Source organism: Acanthopagrus latus, chromosome 6 (assembly GCF_904848185.1).
Source record: "Acanthopagrus latus isolate v.2019 chromosome 6, fAcaLat1.1, whole genome shotgun sequence".
Taxonomy (NCBI): Eukaryota; Metazoa; Chordata; class Actinopteri; order Spariformes; family Sparidae; genus Acanthopagrus; species Acanthopagrus latus.
The window spans coordinates 28,202,902-28,230,385 of record NC_051044.1 but is presented as its reverse complement, the minus strand read 5'-3'; the positions used below and the strand labels follow the sequence as shown (position 1 = coordinate 28,230,385).

The window sequence follows — 27,484 nt, the reverse complement described above, 5'->3', positions numbered from 1 at the left end:
GCTCAGGCCTTCTATACACAGAGATTATTGCCTCAGTGCACACACGGCTCGCTCAACTCAACCACCACGGCAGCCGTTCGCTTCCCAATACCAGTCAACTAAATGGAAAAAGTAAGTGTGTACAAAGTACTGCAGGGGATGTGTTTGATATTGTGTTTGCCAGCCGCGGCAAGCTCGCAGATAAGGTGAGGTGTGTCTGTGTTACTATTTTCCAACCCACATTGACCATCATCGACCTACCTGCAGGTTATGTTTCTAATCATAATTGCATCAAAACGTCAGTGTTGCTAACAGCGCCGGAGGCGAGAGGCTGTAACGCGGGGGAAAGAGGCGAGGTCACCACATCCTCTGAGCTGGGGGACGGGAAGGGGCGGGACCTAACTTCAGGTGTTGATCTATGCTCTTGAGTGCTTTAAAAACCCTGAAGTGTACGGGGGGGAGGGGCTGTCTGAGATAAATTGAAAGGCTGTCTCTCCTCAGGTTCCCCACAGTGTGCTGTGCTGGAGAGAAACGGCCTTGTCAGCGGCATAAATCAAGCCCAGCTGTGCTTGGTAGACCCAGGATGCAAAAACCTGCCGAGTGCGATGCAACTGTGGTGCGACTTCTCAAATATCTGCTTTATGCAGCATCATGACTAAAGAAATTCTCTTGTCTTTTGAGGTTGACAACATCAAGGTTAACGGTCAATTACAGATTACAAAGCAGGTATGCTCTTGATTTCTTTGTTGTCAACAAAGTGATTGCTCCACTCCAGTGAAACAGGGACACCTGGGCATTTAATTTTGACAATTCTCCGATATCGGTGTAATTGATATTGATTTCTGCTGGACTCAGACTTGTACCAATGACTCTCCCCTTGTCACATGGATCATGAGCTGCAGCAAAAGTTCAGAGCATTACGACATGGTTCTATGAAAGGAGATGAGTAACGCTGAGGTGATCTGAGATGTAAAGGCGTACCAAACTAAATCTAAAAGAGTCAACCAAACTAATCCTATGGTGGCCCTGAGGGTCAAAAGACAACCACATTTCCCTTTCTGTCAAAAAACAATAGCTGTTTGATGAGTGTTGTGCAGGAAGGGATGGGCAGAAGGGGGGGCAGAACTGCTGCTCTGTTCTTCAGACCTGGCCAGCTCTGGAGGAGACAGTCGGGCCAGAACCAGAACTTGTGGAGGAAAAAAACACTCCCAGCCTTATCAGATTCTGCTCCAATCCAGGACAGTTTATCGAGATGAGAGCTCAGAGATTACTTAAGAACTTTTGGGATTAAAAAGTAAATTTATCTGTTGTTTATCAACCTGACTGCAGCAGCGATCTGCCAAACTGACCTCCACTGTTGGGCGTGTACATACTGTAATGTGGACTACTAAAAAGACCTTGATGGGATTACAAAGAGCAGAGGGCAAAAAGAAGAGAATGAACCGGACTCAGAGGTTCATCTGAACACAGCATGGATAAACACAAACGAATCTGCGATCAAATTCGCACCAGTAGGTGGTCATGCACTACCAACAACACACAGCTGCTGATATAAATCTGTCTGACGTGAATCAGGCACAAATGTTTAGAAGGAGGTAATGTTTTAAAGTTTTATATTAGTTATATTCCGTCAAGCCACATAAAAAAAAACAAAACAAAAAAAACCACCCTTACTTTGAGTAAACGTGGATTTCTCTGGGTTTGAACATTGTTGGAACCATTTAGGATAACACAAATACACAACTCAACAACAAAGGTGAAGTTGTTTTTAGGCATTTCAATACAACTTTCTCATAGTAACCACCATGGAGGTGGCAGGAAAAATATGAAAAACAAGTTGAAAAACAAGACAAGTTTTATTTTGAATTTAGCCCTTGAATTGATAACTACTTTATTGAATTCCTGCTACTATGTAGGCAGGATGCTGCAGGATAGGAACACAGTGGTCCAAAGGTATAACTACAGAGATGACTGCAGTGCCATAAAACTGTATGAGACAGTGTATGACCAGATCATTTTCTCTTACATCTGACTAATGCCTTGTTTCTGTCTGAGCGACCAATGTGACGAATCGATTATGCCATGGATGCTTTTGGGCTTAATTTTTGGAGCTGTGAATCTGTGAACAAGATGACAGGTAAGAAAAAAAAAAAGAAGAAGAAGAAAAAAAAAAGAAATAGTAATGAAAAAGAAAGTTGGAGCTGTTGCTTTAAATGTGCCAGTGAGTCAGTGCTTAGTCTGATCACATCATGAAAAATGCCCGGTAGCCAAAAAGGGAGCACAAATCCCTCCCTCAGTGTTAGAAGTTATTAGGGTGCTCGATTACAGTTTACCCCACCAGTCTTCGAGCTGCACAAAAACACTGTACCTTGCAGACAATTACCATCAATCAGGTAGAAAATGCCCGTCTGACAGGGATCTTTCGGCGGTGTCAATCAGACCTCAACAACAATGTAAGTGCTTTACGGCCACTGTTGCAGGGGGCCCGTGCTTCAAAGCGGAGCGAATAATTAAGAGTGACTGACACAAAATAAGCACTCATTCTCAAAGTCCTAACAAAAGCAAGCTTTTCTTTCCCTTTTCGGCCACATTAACAGAGGGGTAAGTTGCAGGAAATGCTTGAAATGACTTTCCTTTTGGTTCGCTGTGTATTGACACTTGTCTCCAGGGCACCGGCTAGCATTAAAGCTTCTCTGGCAATATTGTTGCTTTATAAAAACACGGCCAGGGGACAGGGGTGGTGCTCTGCGACACACGTATTAATCCCTTACTCTATGAAATGTACACTACTGCTACTGCTTCCAGGTGCCTCGTCTCAAAGTCAAGAGGTCTTTTGAATGGATTTTCGGTTAGATGCCTGAAATAAGGCGTAAGGTTAACACAGGTTTCCCCAAATTCCATTTTTTTTGTCTAGAACATAAAAAAATGTCAGGAATAATTTTTTGAGGTGTGCAGCATTGAGGTGTTTTACCAAAGGCAGTCGTTACCACTAAATAATGTCATACATGGAGAGTGGCTTTAGTTGCCAGTTATAGCTGTAACTTTCCAACTTGTTGACTGCAACATTTTAAGTAAAGTGTGTATTGTACATTGTAGGTGGACGCTTAGTGGCGGTGACATTGCAGCCGAGTGATTGCTGAGTGTTGTCATTCATTTAAGGCCTAACTATAATGTTTTACTTCCTGATTGCATTTACACTTCTAACGTGATTAAATGACGAGTATTTGTGAAGATGATCTTGCTCAACAAACTATGTATCAACTATGTTTGCAACAGAGTTCATTTTTTGCAGTAATCCAAAATCCATCTGACAAATCCTGCAGCCATAATGCTGAGGAAACCAGAATGCTGTTAACATCAGGGTTAGCCTACCAAGAACAAAAAAAAAAAAAAAAAAGTCATCCCTGCCACACTGTTGTGCACTTCTGCAAAGCACTACAATAGTAACTATAATAAACACAGTTTGTCATACCAGTTGAATGCTTGGCAGTCCACTCCAGGAACTGGTTGCTTGATTTATTTTCTATCAACTACAAAAGTTTAGCCTTGATTTTCATAATGCTGATGTGCAACACATGTTGGTATCTGGCCTCACCTCCACAATAAAGGGAGAAGTGCTCAGAGTCACATAATATCCCCAGGCATAAAAATATAGTCAACTTGTTATCAATGCCTATAATGAAAAAAATAACAATAAAAACTCTGTCGCGCACACACACACACACACACACACACACACACACACACACACACACACACACACACACACACACACACACACACATCTAATGTCGAAGGAGCCTCGGTGCAAATGCTGTGTAAATGTGTGCTTATTTTATAGGAAGGTGTCTTAATGAAGCAGGCTGAGTGAGAATGTCTTAATTCCCGCCTGTGGAACATGATGTGGTTGTGTTGGTAATTGCATTGCGAGGACAGGGAGTCTGTCGGCCCGGGCCGCTGAGAGGGCCGTGTGTGTACTTCCAGAGGATTCCTTTAATCACAAATTGCTCTCCAGGTCTATTCCCCTTCCAGAGATATTCATCTCTTCTCGTGTGCTGAGGTGTCCCTCCAGGAATAAAGAGCACACACATGTTCCACAGGAAATTGTCAGAGGAACCAAGATGGATTACTCATGCTGCGCTGGCGGATTCTCACTTTGAAAAATGATATCAGCCACAGTCTCCCAGATAAAAATAATCCCGGCGAGCAGTACATGGGATGCTGACGGGTAAACGGGTTCTGACCTAATCTCGGCAAACATCTCAGAATTCACTTTATCTCTGGCCTGAGATTTATTTGAGTTTAGTCAGTCAGCAGCAGATTTTCTTCTTCTTCTTTTTTTTTTTTCACCAAAGCATGTTTTACAATACCCCCTCCTTTTCCAGAGAAAGGAAAAACTGCTAATACTGCAAATGTAGCCTACAGTTGGGCTGATTAATGATTGAGGATATAGGAGGGAGCATGACGTGAAGCCTTAACGATTTAAAGGATACACCCTGTCTGAATGTGATGCAGTGAGGAGTATGAGGCATGAATATGATGACGGAAAGCAAATTGATCCACTATTCATTTTGATCGTCTCTAAATACAACAACAAAATTGCTCAATGCCGATGAACATGACGCGGTCTGTCCATCAGGGAGGCGTCCTCCATCACCCTGGCCACAAGTCTGAGAGGCGTCGTGTTGAATTGTGAAGCTTGAAATTTCAGTTTGGCTATAAATATATCACAAAGCCTGCTCTGTATCTGTCTTCCCTACTCGCTTTTCCTCTCTTCTTATGCTGTGCATGTGGAGACAGAGTGGAGGAGTAGTCATACATTATATAGTCAACAATTCTCAGTGGTTCAGTGAAACCTCAGTGGGCAGAGTCAAAGACCCATCAGTTTTCTGGCTAACTTTAGAACACTGCTGACAACTTGGCGGTGTTGTGCCTACTTTTAGCAAACTTTATAGATCACGCTGGCAGCTGTTTCCAAGCGTTAGTGTAATGTGTTTGAAAAAGCCGAGCTGAGACTGCAGGGATGATGTAATTTCGTCGGCCGACCCCGAAGTTAGCATAGCCACCTTTCCCTTCAACAAAAAGCCTGTGTCATTTTTTTTTCATCGCCACTTGGTTTTTATTGTAGAATGTACACTCGTGGCAGACACACGTTTGTTATATTGAAGTCTCATTTATGCTCATCGTTAGCTACGCATACGGACGGAGTCTTCTGTATCTGTAAGCTTTCAAGAAACATGCAGAAATAGGGACGAAATGAACGCAGATATTTACAGAACAGTGGAGCAGTAACTCAAGCTGTGTAGCCAAAAGTTCAAGCGAGACACGACCACAGCACAAGAGGCAGAGCTTTTCATAAAGGAAGCATAAATGAGCCTTACGCGTTTTGTTCAGCGAGCAAATCCTCACAAATAAACATCACTTTTATCATTTTTGATGCTTAAATGTGATTGCCAGAAAAAAAAATGTTCACATGACCTCACCACATATAGCTTCCTGCTACATAATACTATGCACATGTTACTATGAAGTTCGAATTGGTTTTCAAATTCACCTGTAAAGACGTATGAGTGAGTAGATGAGTTCCATTTACATATTTTGCGTGCTGCTGAACAGAAGATCAAAATATCTTAAGTGTGTGTTAACCACCGACCTTATTTTTGGCATCCAACACTTAGAAACGAGGGAACCAAAAGTGCGAAAATGCTTTTTCACATCCCAGTGTTAGGACTCCTTCCTACAGCGATATAATAAACAGCAAATAATTTAAGACAGCAAATAAATTAAGAAAACAGATTTTTCTTATTTTGCAGAGGAGAACTTCTTAGTAGCTTATAGCTGCTCTAGGTCAGGCACATTTGAACTACTTTATATAGAGTTAGCTAATAATGGTTTATGCTCCCTCCAGAGGGTCACAGTGTTAATCTGATGGGTGATGGGATGATAAATGGGTGAGGAGAGTCTTTAAGTCTAATCAGCTTTGTTAAATAAAAACATGAAAGAAGTGTAAAGGGAACAACAACTAACACCTCATACTTACATTTGAAAAGTGTATTATGACTAACTATGTACCTCAACAAGATCTGTTTTTTTTTTAAAGGGGTCACAAGTCTTAAAGGATGGAAATCACTGGTTCAAGTACAGGTTCCTCAAAATCATACTCATTTATTGACTCATGGTACCTGAGTAAAAGTATCCCTCTAAGTTACTTTCCGCCACTGGATTTAGACTTCTACTGTAAATTCTAAGCTAGTTAGTAGGACATACTAATGTTGGATGAGGATGAACACAATGTTTAGCCTGATCCATCAGACTTTTTGGTCTGGCGTATGGTCCTCTGAGACTGATTACACATACAGCCCAAGTATGAGTGGTTAGAACGATGGTTCTCAACCTTTTTTTGGGGGGACAGCGCCCACCTATCCATTATCCAGGACCCTAACTGCCCCCTTCAAATGAAATGACGGCTAATTGTCTTCCCTCAATATTAATGTTGATTATTATTCTGTGTTATATCATTAATTCAGTTCAAAGTAACAGATGTGATTGAACTGGACAGTCGGAACATCATTATCATTAGTTTCCCAGGGAGCAAAAAGGCTGTGTGAATAAAAATTATATTCATGAGTGTTGAACAAATGCAACAATTAGAATTTAGATGTTAAACTTTAATTAGGTTTCATATTGATTAAAAACAGCAGTCCATCAGAAATACCAACCAAAACGCATTCTTCTTCAGGCCACTAGAAAAGAAAACAAGACATCTGTGATATCTAATTTGTCTTAAAATTTGAAGTAGACAAGTTGCATGTAAGGTTAGGGTCTGCTTGTTGACGGAGAGCGCTTGGTTGTTCTCTGTCAGTTTCTACGCTGCAGCTTGCAGAGAAGTTTCTGCTGTAGTGTGCCTGAGGCCATCGAGTCAAAGCAATTGTGGTGGGCTGCTCGGACTGAACGTAAATCCCTGCTCAACGAGGTATTTTCGGTAAGATATGTTCAGAAAACAAGATGAAGAAGCCTGATTTACTCCCAGAGCGCCGGGTGAAGCTGGGCATATTTGACCCACACGCTGCCCCAGCCAGAGGGGGAAAGAGTAGCCAAAGATTCACGACTTGGAAAAAAACAGAAAAGAAAAAAAAAAGCTGTTTTAGAATGCTCCAGAGAAAAGTTGCCATGGTGTAAACTCCGCCATATTAAATGGAATCAAGCCGACTGATGGCAGTGCTGTGACACAGTTTGTCTTGTAGCTGTTACAGTCCATTTCTGGATGCTAGGTGCTAAGTTACTTCACAGGAAGTTGGACTAAATTCTTAACTATGGCGACCACAGACAAGGTCACAACAAGGTGTTCACAGTGAATCTACTGGAAGATTAATGTGTTGACTTAGTAAATGCAGTGCTGGTTAAATTCCACCCCCTGGCAGGAGGTCCAGCCCCCAAAGACAAACTTTTGTTAAGCTGATACTGTGACTAAAAACATCCTATAACTCTAAACCCTCTTCTAAGAACTTCTAAGAAGATCATAACTGTCTAAACACACAGATTCTTCCAAGTTACATGAACAAACACTTACATGGTATTGTAATGTATTAGATGTACATATAAAATAAACATGATTCTGCAAATACACATTTTCATGGTTAGGGTTCATGCTCATATCAGATTGGAGGACCTCACAGTGTTTTCCTCATAAACCTACTATTAGATATGTCTCATATATACTGTAAGCAAATGCCTATAATCCATACTTACTGGACCACACTGCACACTGTGAAGATCATGGACTGCCTGTCCATCAATCCAAAATGTATCTGATGATCACAGCATGTCCAGCGCATCAGGTAGTTCCCCCCTGCTTAATGCCACAGATACATCAGAATAGTGATTCATTTTCATCTCCAGAGAGGTGACTCGGGGAACTAATGGCTGAGGGTTGGACGCACAGCATGAAAAAAACAAGCAGGTGGAGGCAGAAGAAAAGCCAGCATTTTGAAGCCTCGAAGTCTTAATAAAATACAGTGATGCCATGATAAGTCATCTGCGAGGGCTGCTTGGCCTGCAGTATCCGTCACTCATGTTCAAATGAGTCTTCTTGCATATAACTTACCAGGTAAACTACCCAGCTGACCTCCAACATCATGAATGTCAGCCATTACTGACTTGAACAGCTTGTGTGTTATAATAACATGATTTCACTGCCAATTTGTCAAATATGTCAGCCACTGAGCTATAAACCATGATCCTCTTTCTACCCCTCCAGTGTCAGTTTTTCACATAAAGGGCACTGCGATAACACGGAACATAAAACGTCCGGTCACACTTTCAGAATAAAAGCTTAGTCACAAACACTGCTTGACCAGGTTTAGGCACAAAATGTTACAATAACTAATCAAGCCAGCCATTTACATGACCTCCCCTCCAAAAGAAAACTGACGCTCTGTCCACTGAGACTCAAACACATCAGTGAGATCATTTCCACTTCCTAAGCAGCTCTGACTCTGAGACTCTGTTTGGATAAATAAAACATTTAATCTGCTATGTGGATGTGTGTGTGTGTGTGTGTGTGTGTGTGTGTGTGTGTGTGTGTGTGTGTGTGTGTGTGTGTGTGTGTGCGTGCTAGCAGGCACCTCTGAACAGTATCGGCTGTTGTCTGCAGCTGCCAGGATCAGCACAGCACTAATCCTCAGCTTGCTCCCGTTTTTCCGGCGAGAGGGGACCGCACTCCTGACTTTTTTAGGCTACAGCCGGGGTGGAGAGGTGTAGGGGTGTAGGCAAATACAAAATGAAAAGCACCAGTCAGCTGTCCATGGCAGCCTTGTCAGGTGGTTTCCTCGAGGCAGAGTAATGAAATAAGTCTTTCCGGGCACATAAGCTCTCAGTGTTCAGTCCTGGCACGCCTCTAACCTCCGCAGAGAGACAGAACTCCACTTCACAAGCAGATGTTCAATTAGAGGCAAATGAGGAAATTAGAGATCTGATGAGAAAAAATGCGAAGTGACATTTAAACATGATAAACAATGTTTTTAATAACTATGACAGCATGCAGGCTGCAAATGAGAAGACTGAAATAGAGCTGGGCCGTCCGTCCATACACATAGTTTAATAACCACCTTTATTAATACACCTGTTTCCATACAGTCCTTATTAATTCCAAGTCTTTATAAAATCGGGCCCTGAGATATCTGACGAGACTCGTATTAAAATCTCCTTGAAACAGAAACAAAGGCGTCGTGGAAAGATAAGGATACATGCGATAAGGAAATGAATGCAAAGTTTGCCGCCGTGCCTCCTCCACGGCGCTGGCGTTCTCCTGACGCTGATTCTTTCTGGAGTGCGTCTGGCGGAGCAGATGGGCCTATAAATGGAGATCACTCTGCGAGACATCTCTTCATTTACGTGACAGCCATGCTTATTTTCGCTGCCAGCGTAGGAGGGATATATAACATACGAGCGGGACAGTTTACCAGTGGGTCATGACTACAGATGGAATCCAGCCCAATCCAGCCGCAGCAAGCGTCGCTCTCCCCACAGGCTAATGGACTGATCAACATCCAGGTCACATGCGTACGCCCCTCCCGTGTCTTCTCACTTAAACTCAGGGGCCACTCAGAAATTTGTCACGTTAAGCTCGCACCTTCAGCTCAGACTGAGGGACACCACTTAAAGCTATGAACACACCTAGAATATGATCCCCAAACGGCTCCGGGCACGAGATGAGACAGAGAACATCCTGTAATATTAATTTGTAACGCTCAATGATTCATGTGCCACTCTCGCACTTTAATGGGTGTGTCGATAGTTTGGCGAAAGGAAAAAGCACATTTAAAGAGGCCTCAAAGTGTACATTTGAGCTCAATTTGTGCTAAGTGATTAAAAAAAAAAAAAAAGAAGAAATATGGGATTGAGCAGGGGCTGACATTTGGGGCAATTTCCCAACGGCGTTTTGATCTCTAAATGGCACAATGATGTTGAAAACAACTGGCCCATTAGTGTGTCAAGCTGCTCTGATGTGGCCGCTCTGAGATCTGATGGCGTTTTCTATATAATAAAGGTAAATGTAATTCGGACACGTTGCACATGGAATTACTGTGCAACGAGAGACACGGCTGAAAGACCCATGGGTGTTTCCATGTAAGGCTAGGCTAGGTCTTGAATGTTGTTTAAAAAAAAAACAAATCTCTTCAGCCGGGGAAAAGATCCGAGTCTGTCGCAGGCCTCTAATAAAGCTGATCTAATTCATTCCACCAGTTTGGTCCAGCAGCTAATTCAGTAACATTAGTAGGAAGCAGACACCTACAGTTTAGAATAGAATCTGCCTCACCAGAGAGCCTTTTTCGACTGAGGTAAGTTGGGATGGTTATTTTGTTTTTGTTAATATGACTGTAAAATTTAATAGGGTTGATTATTTATGTATGAATTAGAAAAAAAAACAAACAACAACAAAAAAATAGCTAAAAACACTGGCTGAACTAGTCGCTAAAACACATCTCGTGTTTGGCCAGTAAGAGCTACGGGGCAGTTGGTGTAGTCATGTAGTGTTTTTTTTTTTTTTTTCAGAGGTGTGGCTGTGAAGGGAGCGCTGACGTGAGGGGTTGGGACATTTTCAGGTGGATCCTATAAAATTCTTATTCTTGGTTACTCTAATCTCACCCACTAAAGCTTTTTTTAATTTTTCATGGAATGGACAAGAAAGAACACACGTCTTTCAAGTCTGAGGTCAACTGTATTCCCTATCTAACAGATTTTAAAATACTAGGAACTATTATTACATTTGCCATATTGTCTTGAACGTATTTATTATAGTAGAATTTTCAGTGAAATTTGACAAATACAAACACAGCTAGCATAGACACAAAGGGTTAATGCGTTAATGTTTCGAGGCTCCAGGGCTGACTTTAATGTAATGACTTGACTTTAATTAGAATTTAAACTTATCCTGAATATAAAACCTTTCCACAGCCACCAGTCTGGCCAGCGATGCCAGATATTAGCGCCATCTGGCCAAGTGACACCAGCGTAAACATTTCTAGTGTTAAGCTTGCTCTTTGTATTGTTCTCTTTAACCCGTGGCTGTCCCAACTGATTGCCTATATAAGCAGCGACTTACCCGCAGTTTGTGATAAAGATGCAGCTTGTTTGTACTGACGTGCCATGAATGCACTCACTGGATAAAGCTCTGTTGATTTAGATGCTTTAAACCACTGGCGAGGGAGTGTTTTCCAACAAGATTAGTGTTTCTGTCTTATCATGTCACAACCAAACCGACCAATGAAGGCTGTTTTTGATCAGTAGCTGTGCAGGGCACTAAGTGGATGGGTTGCTGTGAGATTTCTTGGCAGCAATGTAGAATATTTTTTTTTTACGGTAAATGCATTAACACCGAACTTGTGTGCAATGAGTGTTATTGTGGAACTATGCAACTATAAAATCTTCACACCTCCCCATCTTTTTTTGTAAATTCAGTGAGGATTATACACGACAACCACACAGAGGCAGAGGCGAGTTGCAGTTTAGGAACAAAAGTAAAAAAACAGTAGTTTAAGTGAATTTCCGTAGCTTTTACCTAAACTTTAAAAATCCCAAATATTGCAAAGAGTTTGTGTTGCCACTCGGAATATAGAAATGTTTCTGACAGCTTTAATAAGACCAGTCATGATGCATGAATTGGGAAACTGCTGATATATGGGACACATTATACACGTCTGTCTTCTGCATCCCCCTCCTCCTGGTACCATCCCTTTGTGTTTGTGTCTGTGTGCACTGGGACTGTGCATCGGCAGTTGTTTGAAACCACTAATCTTGGGTAAGAAAGCGCTGATAAAACTTTGAACAGGTGTTACCTTGGCAACAAGCCTCCTATACTCACCTTGTTCAAAGATGTCACTCAAATGGTTACACTCCCAGCCACACAACGACTGCTTACGGCTCACACCGGTGCACCTTTTTACGGATTTTTTAGATTCCATTATGTGTGTAATGTACCGATTGGAAGCGTCTGACTTGAAATCACTAGAAAAATAGAGGATGTGATTCATTGAAAGCACTCACAGCCTGTGTAAATCACCCACTAAAGAACATAAAAAAAAAAAAAAAACCCTGAAGATCCACAGCGCTTGTGTGTAGAATAAATAAGGTGCCAAATAAACAATTACAGTACCTTACAGAACCATCTGCACCATTTCAAGCTGTATAGAGCCATCCCATAACAATTTCTTCCCCCATTCAAGTCAGGGCAGATTGTTTCTGGAAGCAGAGACACCTCAATGCACTACTGATCTACAGTTATTTTAAGGTGAAACAGAAAGAAGATTTTCATTTCAAAACTAAAAAAAAAAGAAAACATTTGTTGAATCCGAAATTGAGTTTCTGAATGTCACAAATGCTAACATCATTAGCTGGGCCTCTCCAGAGCTCAGAATATGATTTAATATTGACTTTTGAAATCCTTTAATAAATGTCATTAAAGTGCTTCTTAGCAGCTATTTTTCATTAGACGAGGTATTTGGAATTTTAAATGAATCAATCGATACACCCCACACATTTTTTGATATATTGTATGTCATCTGTTTTTCGTGCACTTACGAACACAACAGGAGCTCAGTTGGCATTTTGACTGGCCAGCAGTTTGCCAGGTGCACTTTGTTCTTGGAGTGCCATCGCCCCTCAGCAATTATAACACAAATAAAGGAGCACGTTCTGCTTCCACGGGAAATCCACCCATCAGCAGGGTCGGTATTCTCCCCAGCCTAAATACCTACTCTGAGAGGTATGATGCATAATCTAGAATAAAAATCACACAGTGAAATGATAGAGAAGAAAATTTTGCATAAAATATTTGCATCACATTGTCATCCCTCAAACCTATTTAAGATGTATGACCTTTTGGACCACGCTTACTAAAAGGAATTGCCATGGATACCTGCAGCATGCTGAACTTCCAGCTGTCACTCATCCAGCAGGAGAGGAAGGGAACAGAGTGTGAATGCCAAAGAGCAAAACGGCTTAAGTATTGTTATCCACCATCTTTTGCAGCGTGGACCAAATGACTCAACAAGGCAACATGTACTAGTGCAGCAGCTGAACGCCTGAAAACAAAAAAGTGAGGGGATCTGTCCCAGCCACACCCAAAGCACCTAAATGCCTCCCTCTGGGGGTAAACACCCTCTCTCAAAGATCCAGCGCAAATATTTGCGTGACTGCCACGGCTGATGGAGATAAATACTCAAGCTCTCGAAAAGGTGGCGTCTAATGCAGTTGGGGGGCGGGGAGCAACCTCAGGACGTCAGCACATCCTGTGGCAGCTCATGAGAGGACAGCTGACTGAGTGTGTCTGCTATGGGCGGCCTAACAAACTTGATTTCTTCCTGCTAGTGACATATTGAAATGGCGTGTTTTCTAAAGGCTGCTGCCCGCACCTGACACGGCCCACTTACACACTCATCAGCAAGACCTGCTCTGCTCTGCTCTGCTCTCTCAGCTGCTTTGTTCCAGCTGATGTCATCTAAACCTCGTCCCTGCAGGGTTGTCTGGGGTAGATAAGACACCCCTCCCCGACAACACCGCCCCCCCTTCCACTGGTCCTCTGCAGGAAAAAAAAAAAAAAGGGGGGAGCTGCTGCTATGAAGATGGATTACCCAGCCGGTGACACTGGTTCCCTTTCCGCCGAAGCCACGGTGGAGTGCTAACGCAATTAAGGCAATTAATCTTCAACAAAAGGGGTTCACAGCTGCCTCTTATGAATTTGCACCTCTCTGTACAGGTGCATGCACTGAAAAGACCTGCTCAGACATGCATGCACAGACCAATAACACAATTCTTTTATCTGGGCTTCACATACAGAAAAAAAAAAACAAAAAACAAAAAAAAACATCAACAAAGTTAACAAGCAAGAAATGCAGCACTTGCGCTCATCACGCAGCCAATGTGTGTAATCAGGATGCTGTTTGTCCCGTCATTTGCAGTTCACTCATTTGCATCAGCGGCCTGCTTTCACTGAAGTCTTGTGATTTTCAAAACAAGCAGCAAGGTAAGAGTGAATACTGTCATCGACCTACAGGCAGGACGGCTATTATTGGGCAGCCATTTCAAAGAAGACTGTTCTAATGATTACAACAACAGATGCCGAGCATTTTAACTGCGCCACGCACAACACAGGGGTGTATGTGTGTATGTCACAGATGAGAGAGAAGGGAGATAATAGGAAAGAGAGTAAGTGGGAGCTGTAATCAGCACATTTAAAGGCACTGCCATGTGTTTTCAAGCTCTGTAAATGGTTACCGCACTGCCGTATCTGGCAACACGGTCCGTCATCATGGCAAAACATTTCCTTTTAATGTAATACAGCTGGGACTGCTGAATTTTAATTTCAAATCTGCGCTCCTTTCTTATTCATTTTTGCTGCAGCGGCACAGGTGGTCTGAACCAAATATCATTTATTTAGCGCGACTAAAAGCATTAAGAGAAATTTCTGAGCATCGGTCAGACTTTTAAAACTACAACAATAAAGACAGTACTAGAAAAATCCTGTTTCAAGCTGGTCATGATTCTCTAAAGTAATGGCTGCACTCAATCTGGAACAAAAGGACTTCTTTAATTCAAAGAGGTCATATCATACCATATCGATGATTCAAAAGTAATTCATTAAATACACTTCTATGATCGATCATTTGTGATCTATCACGCCAGTTGGTCATTGTGTGATTTACCAGCTACCTAATCACTTTACTCCACCATAATCTGCATTTGTCCTTCTGTCCTCTTACAATTGGTGCAGAACACTTAGTCTTTTCTGTTCACTCTGTCATGCCCTGATGGATAAAGTTGAGAATATAATTTGTATGAGTGAAAAAAACGTGAGAAGAACTTGACACGGTCACGATCGAAGAGCACAAAGATGAACTTCCTCTGCCACTGTGATCTGAAACATCTTTAGCATTTTGCTTGTTTGCCCTGTTGTTGTATCTTTCATTTCTTGATGAGCAGGATCTCGACCCTTTTCTGTGGTCAGTACTTGTTGCACTTTGTATTGGGTTTTTAATTTGTATTTTTAAATAAAACTGGCCCGGGGACGTCTGCTTCATATTTGACATTTCGGACCTGTGCTGACTGCTGTCAAGTCAGTGTCCATGTGTATTTTTTCAGGCAGAAATCAATGACAGAGTCAAATGGAATGGATGGAAAAACATATTTCTGCATAATATGTCTATCTTTTAGATGTCTTAGTAACATGGGTCATAAGTCACACAATATAATGTTATGTATTATACTTAAAATGAATTTATACATTTCTTTGGCATATTTCCCACCAGACATTTTGACAGTAGATATTTTCATCTGCCGGCAAAAAGCCTGTATGTACCAGCTGATGTAAACCCCGGTCACGACTTCTCTTAAAGAAAGTCTGATTGTGTTGCCACAAACCATCTGTAAAATATATTCAGTGGTTTCATACTTACAAATGTTGAAATATCGTGTGGAACTGTGTCCATTGCTTGGCAGCCTTCTCACCAAGTCCTACTGCCACCACCATGATCCCTGCCACCTCCAGACATGAAAGTCAGCTCACCAAAAACATGTAATGTATTGTAGACATGTCATTATGGCATCTATGAATCTGAGCTTTTCCATGGTTTGCAGAACCAAACTTTTTTTCTTTTCTGGCGACTGGGCTGATTTATAGTAAAGAACAACTGCAGTGATGAACTGGTACATGCCGTGACAGAATTCCAGCAAAACAGAGGCCCACAAAGCACCTATTTAACATTGGGACAGGCACTGCCTTTTCATTTTTCACTTGAAGAGGATGTCACACCAAAGACTAATGTGAAATCGATCTAGTCTGAGGATTCAAAACACCAGGATCAAAACGGACCAGGTGCTGCGAGGTTGAAATGGTGATGGAGGCGGCGCGGGGCGAGTGAAGGGCACCAGCAGCGAAACCACTATGCAAATCTGCCGCCACTTTGTTTGACAAGCAACAACACCGCTTTGTATATATGCAAAGCCTGGCAAGACACTGTGCACACAGCCCTGCTGTCAGAGCCGAGTCATGCTAGAATGGTGACATCCAATGGATGACCCCTGTCTACAACGAGGCTACTGGGCCAGACCTCAGGCTTCATCCAGGCAGACACACATGAAACACTGGCCAGAGTTATCACACACAGCACACATCACGTCTCAGGGGTCAAACGTGGCAGAACACTGAGATCGCCCTCTCTTCCCCAGACACTTGGAAACCAGTCAGAAGTTGAATAATTTGATTTCAGGAGCCTGCGTTATCCCTGCTGAGGTGAAAAGTACTTGATTAGCACTTTGAATTTACTCAGCAGGCGGTCTGTTTGGCCACCTCTAAAGATCCGGAGATAAAACACGACAAACCCCATTAACCCATACTCAGTTAGGCTTCATGCTGCCTTTTCTCTTAGCTGGCCTGTGAGTGTTCTCACTACCCCTGAGGAGCTCCATGGACAAATGCAACATGCCACAGCGACAGGAGCCTTTTGATGGGCCTTGATTCAAGTACTTTTGAATTTAGAATAAAATCATGATTTCGTCTGACTGATTGATACAACCCCAATTCCAAAAAGTTTGGCGAAAAAAAGGCTGCAATGATAAACATTTTTCTTTTCAACCTATGTTCAATTTGATACCGTAAAGAAATGAAATAGTTTGTATTTGTTTATATTTAGAATGCACTTGTTATTTATTTGATGCCTGCAACCATAGTTTCACACCTTCATTTTGGAATTTTACATTGTAAACATCTATTAAGCATTGTTTGTTGTTTTGTACAGTCCTTGGGTGTGTGAACTTACTTGGCAATAAAAGGAATTGGATTAATGAAGGGTAATCCACCATGTTACATGAGAATGTCACTGTTTTTGCTTTTTATAATGGGGCAGTAGAGAGGTGACAGAAAAGGAAAGTTGGAAAGTCGTGGACTCAAAGTTTAACCCTTGGTTGCTACTGCTACGTTGACAGGATTGTTAACGCCCAGAACACAAAGGAAACCGATTATACAGGCCGATTTTGATTCATCAATGCAACAATGACAAAACGAGCGCAACTGTTTTGCAACACACTCACTCATGACAGCAGACACAACCTAACGTTACTGGAGCTTGTTCTGGCAGAGATTCAGGTGAAATCAAGGCGGCTGTATGCTAGGTGTGTGTCATGTCAGAGATGTGTCTGAGGCTCCGGAGCAGACCTTCAGTCCACAGGAGCTCATTAGTATGCAGATATGTTAATCACCCTCACCTCAAGCCTCTCCTCGCCAGAATGGTGACACAAAGATGAAACCAAAAACCAGTGACACTGAACAAAATACTGACAGGGTAAAAACAATGTCACGAAAAAAGACAGGCCGAAAGAAAAAAACCTGAGGATTGTCTTACAAGAAGTCATCAGAAAAACCCAGTTTGTGAATATTCAGTAGTCGTTATTACACGTGTACTATGATTTGCAATGTAATTTGCTAACAACACAGGGTTGATTCATTTGAATCAAAGATGAAGAAACATAAATGACAATATGATGTGAAGGACTGAATTATACATTGTAAAGGTGAGCGTCTTGGGTTTGATTGTTGTCTACAGCTGTATTCCTCTGAATTTATAATTACTTTGTGTGACTGATGCAAATTTACATTTACATTATAGCTGCACATTAAACAAACTACATGTTGTGTTATCACTACAGCTCAAGCCACCGCTATGGATTTAAGGAAACGGAGGAAAAAACAATATTTTTTCCTTATTTCTCTTCAAATCTTCTCATGCAATAATGAAAAGAAACAAAACGCGACAAATACGTAACATTTGATTATCAGATTTTTGCTCTCACAGTTTGATCTCCATAAACAGTATGGGGGAAGCTGCACTACAGTGTTTAGCGACAAGAAATTATTAGTGCTCAGCAGGGTAGAACGGTGAGAAATGTCTGCTAATTCTCCTCGCAAAATATCGGATCAATAAGAGGACTGTCATTAAAAAAACACATCAAAATACTAATAAAACAAAAAATTCACCAGCTGTGACAGTATCAACTGGTAATGTTTTTACTTAGTGAGTCCCTGTGAGTGTGTCACCTTGGCATTATGAGGTCCTGGAGACACCCACCATAGTAGGACCCAACACAATAGCAGTTTTAAATGCTTTGGCAAGTGTTAATACAGCATGTGTGCCTGTTTGTGGACAGATCACAACTGAACAAAATGAGGTTAGGGAACTTTCCAGGTGTGCAGCTGAGATCAAAATGAGGACTGAGTTTGTTGTTGGGTGTGGTTGGAACGTTGACATGTTGACAGGCCGGTGTGATCCCATCACAAGATGGTTTCTGTTTTTAAATACTATTTATGTTTGGAACTTACAGTGGAACTTTTCTCGCTGCCAAAATACTTGTCGGTGCCAATAAAACATTTTTTTCCAATGACAAATATTTCCATGCCAATGTTTTTTTTCTCTTTTTCAGTTCAGATTTTGTTTTCAGTGCCAAAATTCCATCTTACTCTTCTAGCCGGGGACTTTGATGAGTGCGTGTTACTTCAGAGAATGCTGATGACACACCGTATGAACCAGGTAGGCTGGTTTAAGTACTTAATCCACGAGCTTAAAGCTGACTCACGTGTACAGTTTACTGCACAGTTTATATCACTATGCAACAAGATTTTAAACCACTTTAAAGGTGCATGATGTAGTTTTGGAGGAGAAATTTGCATCAGAAGGGAAAGATCTACATTGATTGAATCAACTGAATACGCACACTGACCTTAAAGGACAGCACAATTTAATACTGTTTTACTTTGTTTATAAGTGGCGGACCCTTCCGCCTTACAAGCTTCAAACAGTGCTCTGAGGACATTGCTCTCCTCTGAGAATCACCTATTATTATCCAATAATACTATAAATATTGAAATTCTGTTTGAATTTCTTCTCCAGAACTACATAGTGCCCCTCTAATGTTATCATGGCTCTTTTGTAACCACGACTGCGAGTTAAACTGAAGGAGCAGGAAGTTCACATTACAAAGTAAGTCAGGATTGTGCGTTTGCAGTCTTGCTGGATGATGCCCTGCATATTTTTTTTTTTTTGCTCTTGGACCCCTGCTGGGTTGCTAGACCTAACCAATTCAAATGACCACACACAGATGAAGCGAAAAGCTTTGAGGTTGCCTCCAGCCTGTCGTTGGCCCGATCTATTAATGATTTATGATATATCATGCAGTGAACATAATATTTGATCTAGAATAATCAAATGAAATGCCAGATGCTAGATTTCAACCTGTTTGAGATACCGGCTTATAAATAAGTGCATCCTCACTTCTGAAAGTGTCAATGCTCATAATTTCTCTCGGTGAAGGGAGGATTCCAAATCAAGGATGGAAGTGCAGAAATGAAGCACTATTTGTTGACTCGTTTCCATATCATATTTGTCTCCTGTCCAATATTGCAACCAGCATCACACTGGAGATGACTTGAAGCGAATGTTGTGTATTTAAATGTGAACAAGCAGCAAGTGTTGTTCAGAACAAGATGTGTCTGTGTCAATACGCATGAGCAGGAGGCCTCCAGGAGTCCGTACCTGGCTAAACTTAACAAGAGGTCATGCAGGGAGAAGTCCTGCTGTCCTCACAGTGGCATGAGAGAAGAAAAAAAAAAAATAGTGTGAATGTTGTTTTACCTGGTACTTTCTCGGAGTGGTTCGCTGCCCTTCCGCCATGACACCACGCCCCAAGGAGACATCTTGGGCTTGCACTCGATGAGCGCGTCTCCTCCCACCTTCACCAGCGTCTGGCTCCTCAGTTGGCTGTGAGAGAAATCTGGGGCAACAGCTGAGACAAGAGCAGCATGTTAAAGCTGCTGTTTGTAAAAGCCTCACATCCCTTCTCCTCCAAACGATCTCTGGTTATTTATCTGATACTACGTCTCATCATGTTTCCACCATCTTCGAAAATGAGCTTATGAATCAACTCCTTGATTTCCATGGATAATTCACACTAAGACACCAGATTACCCTCTTAACAATCTGAATAATAAGTAATCAGGGAGGTCTCAAAAGTAACACCCATAATTAATGTTGTGGAGTTGAAGAGATGGATGTCAATCAGCAGAGACAGAAAAATAACAAGATCATTCTCTGGAGATCTCCAGATCACAAACTCTGTTTCCTCAAAATAATGATAATCAATTTGGGCTCACACAAACAATGACAACTGATGGATGACTGAACACTAAACACTCATGTAGACATGCATATTAGTGTGAGCCTACACACTAATATGCATATTATCTATAACAGCAAGGTACAAAACAATGTGTTTAACCTGTGTCAGGCCTTGATTGACTAGAAATGTGATGCAGCAATCAATATGTTCTCGTTCATCTTACTTGCAATAGCTCCTGTTAGTGATGCCAGTTTCAGTCAGTTTTGCTTTCTATGAGCCATTACATGGTAACTAACTGGTTAAAATGCAAAATGACATGAAAATACAAGAGGCGCTTTCCCTTTAATCCCGCACATCACTGACTCAGTGAGCAGCTGCGCACTGCTCCTCTTTTTACCTGAGACAGCTCCAGTGAAGCTGCTAACAGACGTGTGTCTGTGTGGAAATTAACCTGTAGACCAACATATGGAACAGATCATAAATATTCTCAGCGGCTGACATCCCTGGTTCCTCCAGTGATTTAAGTCTTTTGTAGGCTCAGCTGCTACATCTCATTATTTCAGGAAAACAAAGTTTGTTACCTTGTGATAATGGTTTGACTGGGCCAACAATATATTTGTAGTGGGAGAAGAAGAAGAAGAAGAAGAAGAAGAAGAAGAAGAAGAAGAAGAAGAAGAAGAAGAGGATGATGATGAAGAAGAAGATGATGAAGAAGAGGAGGATGAAGAAGAAGAAGATGATGAAGAAGAAGAAGAAGAAGAAGGAGTTTTTTTTTACATAATAATCACTGTTTAGGCTGTTTTTGCTCAGGTAAAATGCTCTTTAAATATGTAAGCTCTCTAATTATTGTTGTTATTTCTTTTAATATTAATCTGAGCATGGCGAGCCCAGTGACACTTTATGAAGAAGTCAGTTAATTAAAATTGGGAAATTGGGCTTTTAGTAACATGGAAGCCCTGAGAGACAAGAGAAGAAAAAAAAAAACCCAAAACCTAGCTATTAAAATAAAATAAGATGTGATGATAAATCCAGGAGCAAAACAATGTATTATGACTAGATTTTTTTTGTCTGTCAGGGCCATATTATCAAGGCCTGCTTTTGGCCTGTGGTCCTCCATTAAGATCCATTTTTGACCCCCTAAGGGAAAATGTTTGGGTTCCCCTGATTCTTGGCATCTGTAGACCACTTTAAAAACACATTATTTGCCCTTTTCAGATCGTGTGCAGCTCTCTAATACTGTCACATCCTTTATTCTTAAATCTCCACCTTGCGTTTGACCAGTCCGCTTGGCTGTGCTGAGCCAGATTTTTTTTTATCGGCGACATGATCAGGATGAGACATGCTGGAGGATGAATAGTGAATGAGAGCCGCTGCCAGCCCAGAGAGGAGAGTGACAGGCTTGACAGGGCAGATGGGCGAGGCTGGTGAACAGAGCAGCTCTGGCATACATCACTGTCAGCCGGACGCATTCAACTCATAATTAATGCCTTTCAATTAGTGGCCAATAAGAGTGAGGCCGGAGGTCACCCGGCGCTATTGAGCAGAGAAAAAAGACGGGGCAAACTTGAGAACAAATATAGCTTAATGTATGCTTGTGCACACGTCTCTGTGCCAACTACTGTATGGGTGCAAACACACACACACACACACACACACACACACACACACACACACACACACACAGCTTACCTATAACTCGGAGCTCTGCATTGGAGTAGACCTCGCCGTGCTTGTTACCAGCCACGCACTGGTACATTCCTGTGTCGGTGAGGGTCAAGCGACTGATTGACAATGCTCCGTTGGCGACCTGTATGCGCTCCTGCGGACATAGAGATACACGCCTTTAAAACGCCTTATTCCCAGAGCTCATCTACATGAAAACAGCCAGCCAGTGGGCCAGTGAATTATGGTCTGGAAGTGACAGACGTGGCAATAAATCTAGGTTTTCATCACTAATGGAGGGAAAGGCTTGGGTGGATGGAGGCAGGCTAGCAGAAAATGACCCTAATCAATCTGCATGTTTATGAGAGTGAAATAAAAAACCATGCCCTATTTATATCTGCGACCGCACCACAGGGCCTGTTTCCCCTTCAGCAGGAGGAGGGGATAAGAGGGGACGGAATATCGGACCATCTGAGGTATAATGCGTGGGGAAAATTGCTTTCCTGATAGGTATGCCACATACATACTGAGTGCTGTTTACATGGTCAAGCTGCACCTCCTCTTCATCTGTTTGGACTATCGTTTTCGCATTCCTGCAGGAGAGACCTCTCTCGCTACTGAGCCGACAAATTAAGATCTACTTAAGGTTGGCTGGGCCTGATGAACTAAAAACTCAGTTGGATCAGTGCATCTGTTGGACATTTAATCCTGAATATATCTCTCTGAACTCAGGCTCTCACTCAACTCCTTCACTACGGTGTTAAATCCTTGAGCAGTTTTCATACATCTCTATGCAGCCGTGTCAGACTCTGCCTCCTCGTGCCCTTCATCTCCTGTGTTTTCTTCGGGCTCAACCATAATGTCATTAGAGCCCATTTCCATAGGGGTGTCTGAACTCCAGTCGCGGGGGATTAAGGTACTGTCACATGAAAAGAGAGCCCGTCCTCGCTGAAAGATCACAAACTAATCCTGTGTTTGAGCAGGTTGTGCCTGAATTTCCATAACGCTCCGCGGCTCCCCGGATGTGCAGGGGCGAATATCCCTGCTGGCAAAGGGAGGCGACCGGTGGCGTATATCAGTCTGCGTATGGAAAGCTCTCGCGTTTACGGCTGCTATTAATTAAGCATGACGTTCCTCTCAAATCAGCAGTTTTTCGTGGCGGGACCTGGGGGGACCATCTGCATGCCTTATGCTGAAGGAAAATGATTGGCAATGTCATTTGCCAACAACACTGGGTTGATTCGTTTGATATAGAGCTGCAGAAACACGTAAATGAATGTATGGAACGGAGGAGTGACTCTTCAAGTTTAAAAAGTGAGCTTCTCGGGTTTGATGGCTGTCTACAGCTATGTTCCCTTGAATTTTTAATTGCTAGAAGCCTTTGTGAGATGCAAATTTACATTTACATTACGGCTGTGCATCTTAAACAAGCTACATTTGATATGGTAACAGCTTAAGCCACCGCTGTGTGTATAAGGAAAAAGGTAAAAATAAACCCCCTCTCCTTCTTTTTCCTCTTCAAATGCAATAATGTAAAAAACAAAAAGTGGCAATTAAGCAAAGTAAAACTCATTTTGAACTGACAAGTTTGATGTATCAGCCAAAAAAAAAAAAAAAAAAATGCACTACAGAGCTGAACACCAAGAAATGATAAATGCTCCCCTGGGTAGGATTCAGGGCTGCAACACATCTCATAAAAAAACTCATATTACATTCATTTTGACAGATATTGCGATATGATTCACCATTTTACATCTGATTTGTAGACCAGGACATGTTTGCCTCACCACAGTAATTCATTATAATGCTGTATTGTCAAACATTCTGCCTTTACCTAAAAATTGGAACTTCTTTAATACAGACACTGGACCTGAAACTTCTGACTTTTGGACTGTTGGTTAGGGTTAAGCACAAATGCTACTTGGTCAGGTTGAGGAAAAGATCCTACTTATAACAACATTCGGTCATGTCACTTGTTCTACGTAATTTACCTCCATTAACTTAAAAACCTGTCAATCTTGACTTGCTGGAACACTGCACTGAAATCCCAGCCTGCTGCGTATGACCGATCCAACCACCCCTATGGTTTGGACGTTCTTGTGATTTAACTTGCGGCACTAGAGAGGCACCTCTTCGCTAAGGGTCCATTTCACCACACAGGGTCAGGCAACAAAATGTATGTTGTCCCTTTATGCTACACAAGAAAGACATATGGTGAAGTGTTAAAAATGAGTTCAGAACTTGCTTAGCCTGAGGAAAGAAAGCTGCTCTGTAGTCTGGTGGTACGGCAGCTGATGCGTCTAGAACGGTGAAGAAAATCTGCCATGTCAACTCATAGGCATTGGATCAACCTACTGTACATGCCAGAGTACCAAAGAGCCTCACAAGCTTAACCGTGGCTTCAAACAAAAGCTTTAAGCTCAGCCGGTTTGCACCACTTCAGCATGAATATCTTTCCTGTCCTCATCAGGATGAAGTGGACTGCATTCGATCACACATTCCGGAAAAGTTAAAGGCTTTGAGTCCTGAGAGGAATGACCCCAGTTAAAGCACCATACACTTTGCCATCTGCACGGTGGTCCCGCTCTAAACAGACTAAATCCTGTTTCACGGAGGAGATTCCCTTTAATTGCGGAGCCACTTAATCCTGCAGCCATTGTCAATAAAGCAGCTGAGAGTGAAGTCCTTCAGACGAAAAGCAGCCACAAGAAAAGATGCATTCTAATAAAGCGTTCTGATATAGAATGGTATTACAAAGCATTCCCCAAAGTCTCACAATGTGAAACCGTCCTGCTGGTGGAACATGGAACCAGTTCGAGGGGTACTATTATTAGAGTGAAACACTGGAAATAGTTGGGGTTCTTTAATATTTCAAATGACTGACATTGAATAATTGAGTACACATATACTCAGCTATATATATCATGACCCCTTACTGATCTAACTGCACTGTAAAGTACATTTTTTCCACCAGATATAACACGCAGTCTGTTTTGCTATGTTTCCATATTGATGGCTCTGTTTCAGCCGCTCAAAGTTAGAAGCCTGCCAGCAGAAACAATTTCCGGTGAACTCTGCAGTCAGAAAGGTCTCAATTGATTCACTGTAATAAATAACAACAAATGGTGCATCCTCTCCCCACTGCTCCTTACATCATTGACCTTTCCCTCTTCCACTCATTAAGCCACTGTGGTTAATGGTGGCATTTCAAACAATGTAACACCTTTGCTGATTAATCCATTCACCCATGCATTCGGAATATATCCATTTATTATGTCTATGTTGAGGAGATATGCAGAAAATCCACAGCCAGTGCAACCTTTAATCATGCATTCATTGATTTGATTCCAGAAGGCTGAGTTTGAACAAGGTGCAGCTGCACCTTCACCCACTGCTGAGGATAATCTCAACAATGGCTGATTTTCATTCGAATGTATTTAGTTCAGAACAAACTGAGAAAGAAGAATTATAAGTAGGAGTAAGGTCACACTTACAACAGAAAATAAAACTGCACATTGCCGTCACAAGGCCCCTAATACTGACTATTTTTAAGGAACAACCTATTAGGAGAAACAAACATGTGGTTTGTTTAACACATAAAAACAGATGGGCTGTCTTGTTTTCTAACAAACAAACACAAGAGTGCTGTTACCTTCTAAAGGGTTTTGATAAAAATGCTCGCCATTGGCCAAACAGATTGTTGATTATTCCTCGCTGATAGCGAGCCAAATCTGTTTTTTATGAGAAAGAGGCTTTGCCGTGCAGAGTGTCGCCTCTAGTAACGCGACGACAGACTGGGCTCATTCCACCAACATGTATAACATTCATGCACTGATCGATATCCTCTGGTGTGCGTGTTGCCTTTTTTGCATAATGAAGCAAATTAACATAATGCCTGTTTATTTATCAGGTGCAAGCTGTGCGCCGGCGTCCAATCAATCCTTTCCAAACGACCTGGCTAAAGGATGCCATTTAATAATGCAATATAATAAAGGGATATTGACTGTTGTTTTTGCAAATGCCAGAAACATTTCTTCCTTAAAGTTTGATCCACACAAGTAGTAAGAAGGGCTGCGACTAAAGAGGCTTTTCATTGTCTGTTATTTTCTTGATTAATTGATTAGCTGTTTGGTGTGAAATGTCAGAAGAGGGTGAGTAAGTAATATTTTCATTTAACTTTCATAGAGGTGTACAGACGTACTCACAATTAAAGGGTAACTCTACACATCACAGTGTGTTTAAAATCCAGATCGCTGCAACGTGATGTCATCAGCTCATCGCATCAGACGCGCTTGAACAAATGTGAGTTTAAACTGGCAATGGACATGTTTTCCACTTCATTGTATCGTTATGAAGTTAATGTTGATTGCACGGCGTAATGAATATAAAATAATGAAGCCAGCTGTGTTTACAATGGTTCCCTCCAATCCTCGATATCACTGCCGCTACACAATTTTGTCTGCCACCAGGGACACGGTCACCCTCGAGGAGGAAGAATAACCGGCGATCCTAAATTATAGACTAAATTATTGAATAAACATTTTGTCTTGAGTCATTGGTGACTTCAGTTGTATTTGCAACAATAAAAGCACTTGGAAAACGCTGAGAGGGAAAGTGTTCTTACACCACTTTAATGTCTAATGTTGGAATAACCTCGTCATCTTTGGTAATCCTGTGGAGCAAGATATCCTTATCTTCCATGCTTATTAAAAGTCGGCAGCGGCACAAAATTGCATGAAACTGTCACAAATCCTGACAGTGCACTGGGGTCAATAGAACAACAAAACTGGATGATATACTTCACTGTTCAGCTGTGATAAAGCAGACGATTGGCTTTTCGGTGGAACGGCGAGATACAGAATTTGTGTTTTGTCTCCCTCTTAACATCTCTGATGTCATGCGGTTTTGAAAAAGAAGAATAATGCCTGGGATCAAGAATCGCTGGTTCTGCTGTATTGCTTTTGATCATTTGCTTCAAAAACTCTCAATAAGGAGTCCGACAGCATTAAAGGGATGCGACGTCGGACCAGTGGACTGCTTTTTAAAATCTGGTGCCCACATTGCTCACAATGCAACGTAGCCGCTGATAACATCACTGGGGGATTTTAGCAGAATGCGTGCAGCTTTTCCTAGAGCCACAACATACTTTACTCTACTTTTTTCACACATGCAGCTGTACTCCCAAGTTAATGGAGCTTCCCTTTAAGATGCTGGAATCTGAGCGTTTAGACAGTTTTTAATGTTTATTATTAGAAAGAAAAAAATATACTCATCTATCATCACTGCACCCATAATAGGGATTCAGACAGGTCAGGGAGGTAAGATGAAAGCAGGGTATACAGTGTTTATATAGTGAATCTTGAATTTTTGTCTTTGGAGGCGCAGGCTTCACAAGTGTACTTGGTGAAGAGAGATTTAACAGAAGATTAGAGCAGCTCTTACATCACTGCGCTCTACAGACAAGCATAAAAAAAAAAAAAAAGAAAACACTTGGCCTGCTTACAGTTCAGTCTCCCCCCACAGCAGACACAGTCTAATTCCTTTCAAATGAACGCTGTTCTGCGGAAGTGAATAACATAATGTATTGCTGCACAGGAGGCGCTGTGTTGTAATGAAGAAGACAATAATGTATGGTAATTAGTGAGCAAAGCTTGAACAAACAGCACAATAAAGCTTTGGA

General features: G+C 41.8%; 1 protein-coding gene across 2 annotated transcripts in view; it reads right to left on the bottom strand.

Moving 5' to 3' along the window:
* Window positions 1-27,484, bottom strand: part of cntn4 (contactin 4) — a 162,347-nt gene that overhangs the window by 31,119 nt on the left and 103,744 nt on the right. For both annotated transcript variants that reach the window (XM_037102439.1, XM_037102440.1), the window contains exons 10-11: window positions 21,832-21,961; window positions 19,659-19,809 (exon numbers count right to left, since the gene is read on the bottom strand). In XM_037102439.1, the coding sequence (XP_036958334.1) occupies window positions 19,659-19,809; window positions 21,832-21,961 (281 nt within the window). The remainder of the gene's footprint in view (window positions 1-19,658; window positions 19,810-21,831; window positions 21,962-27,484) is intronic.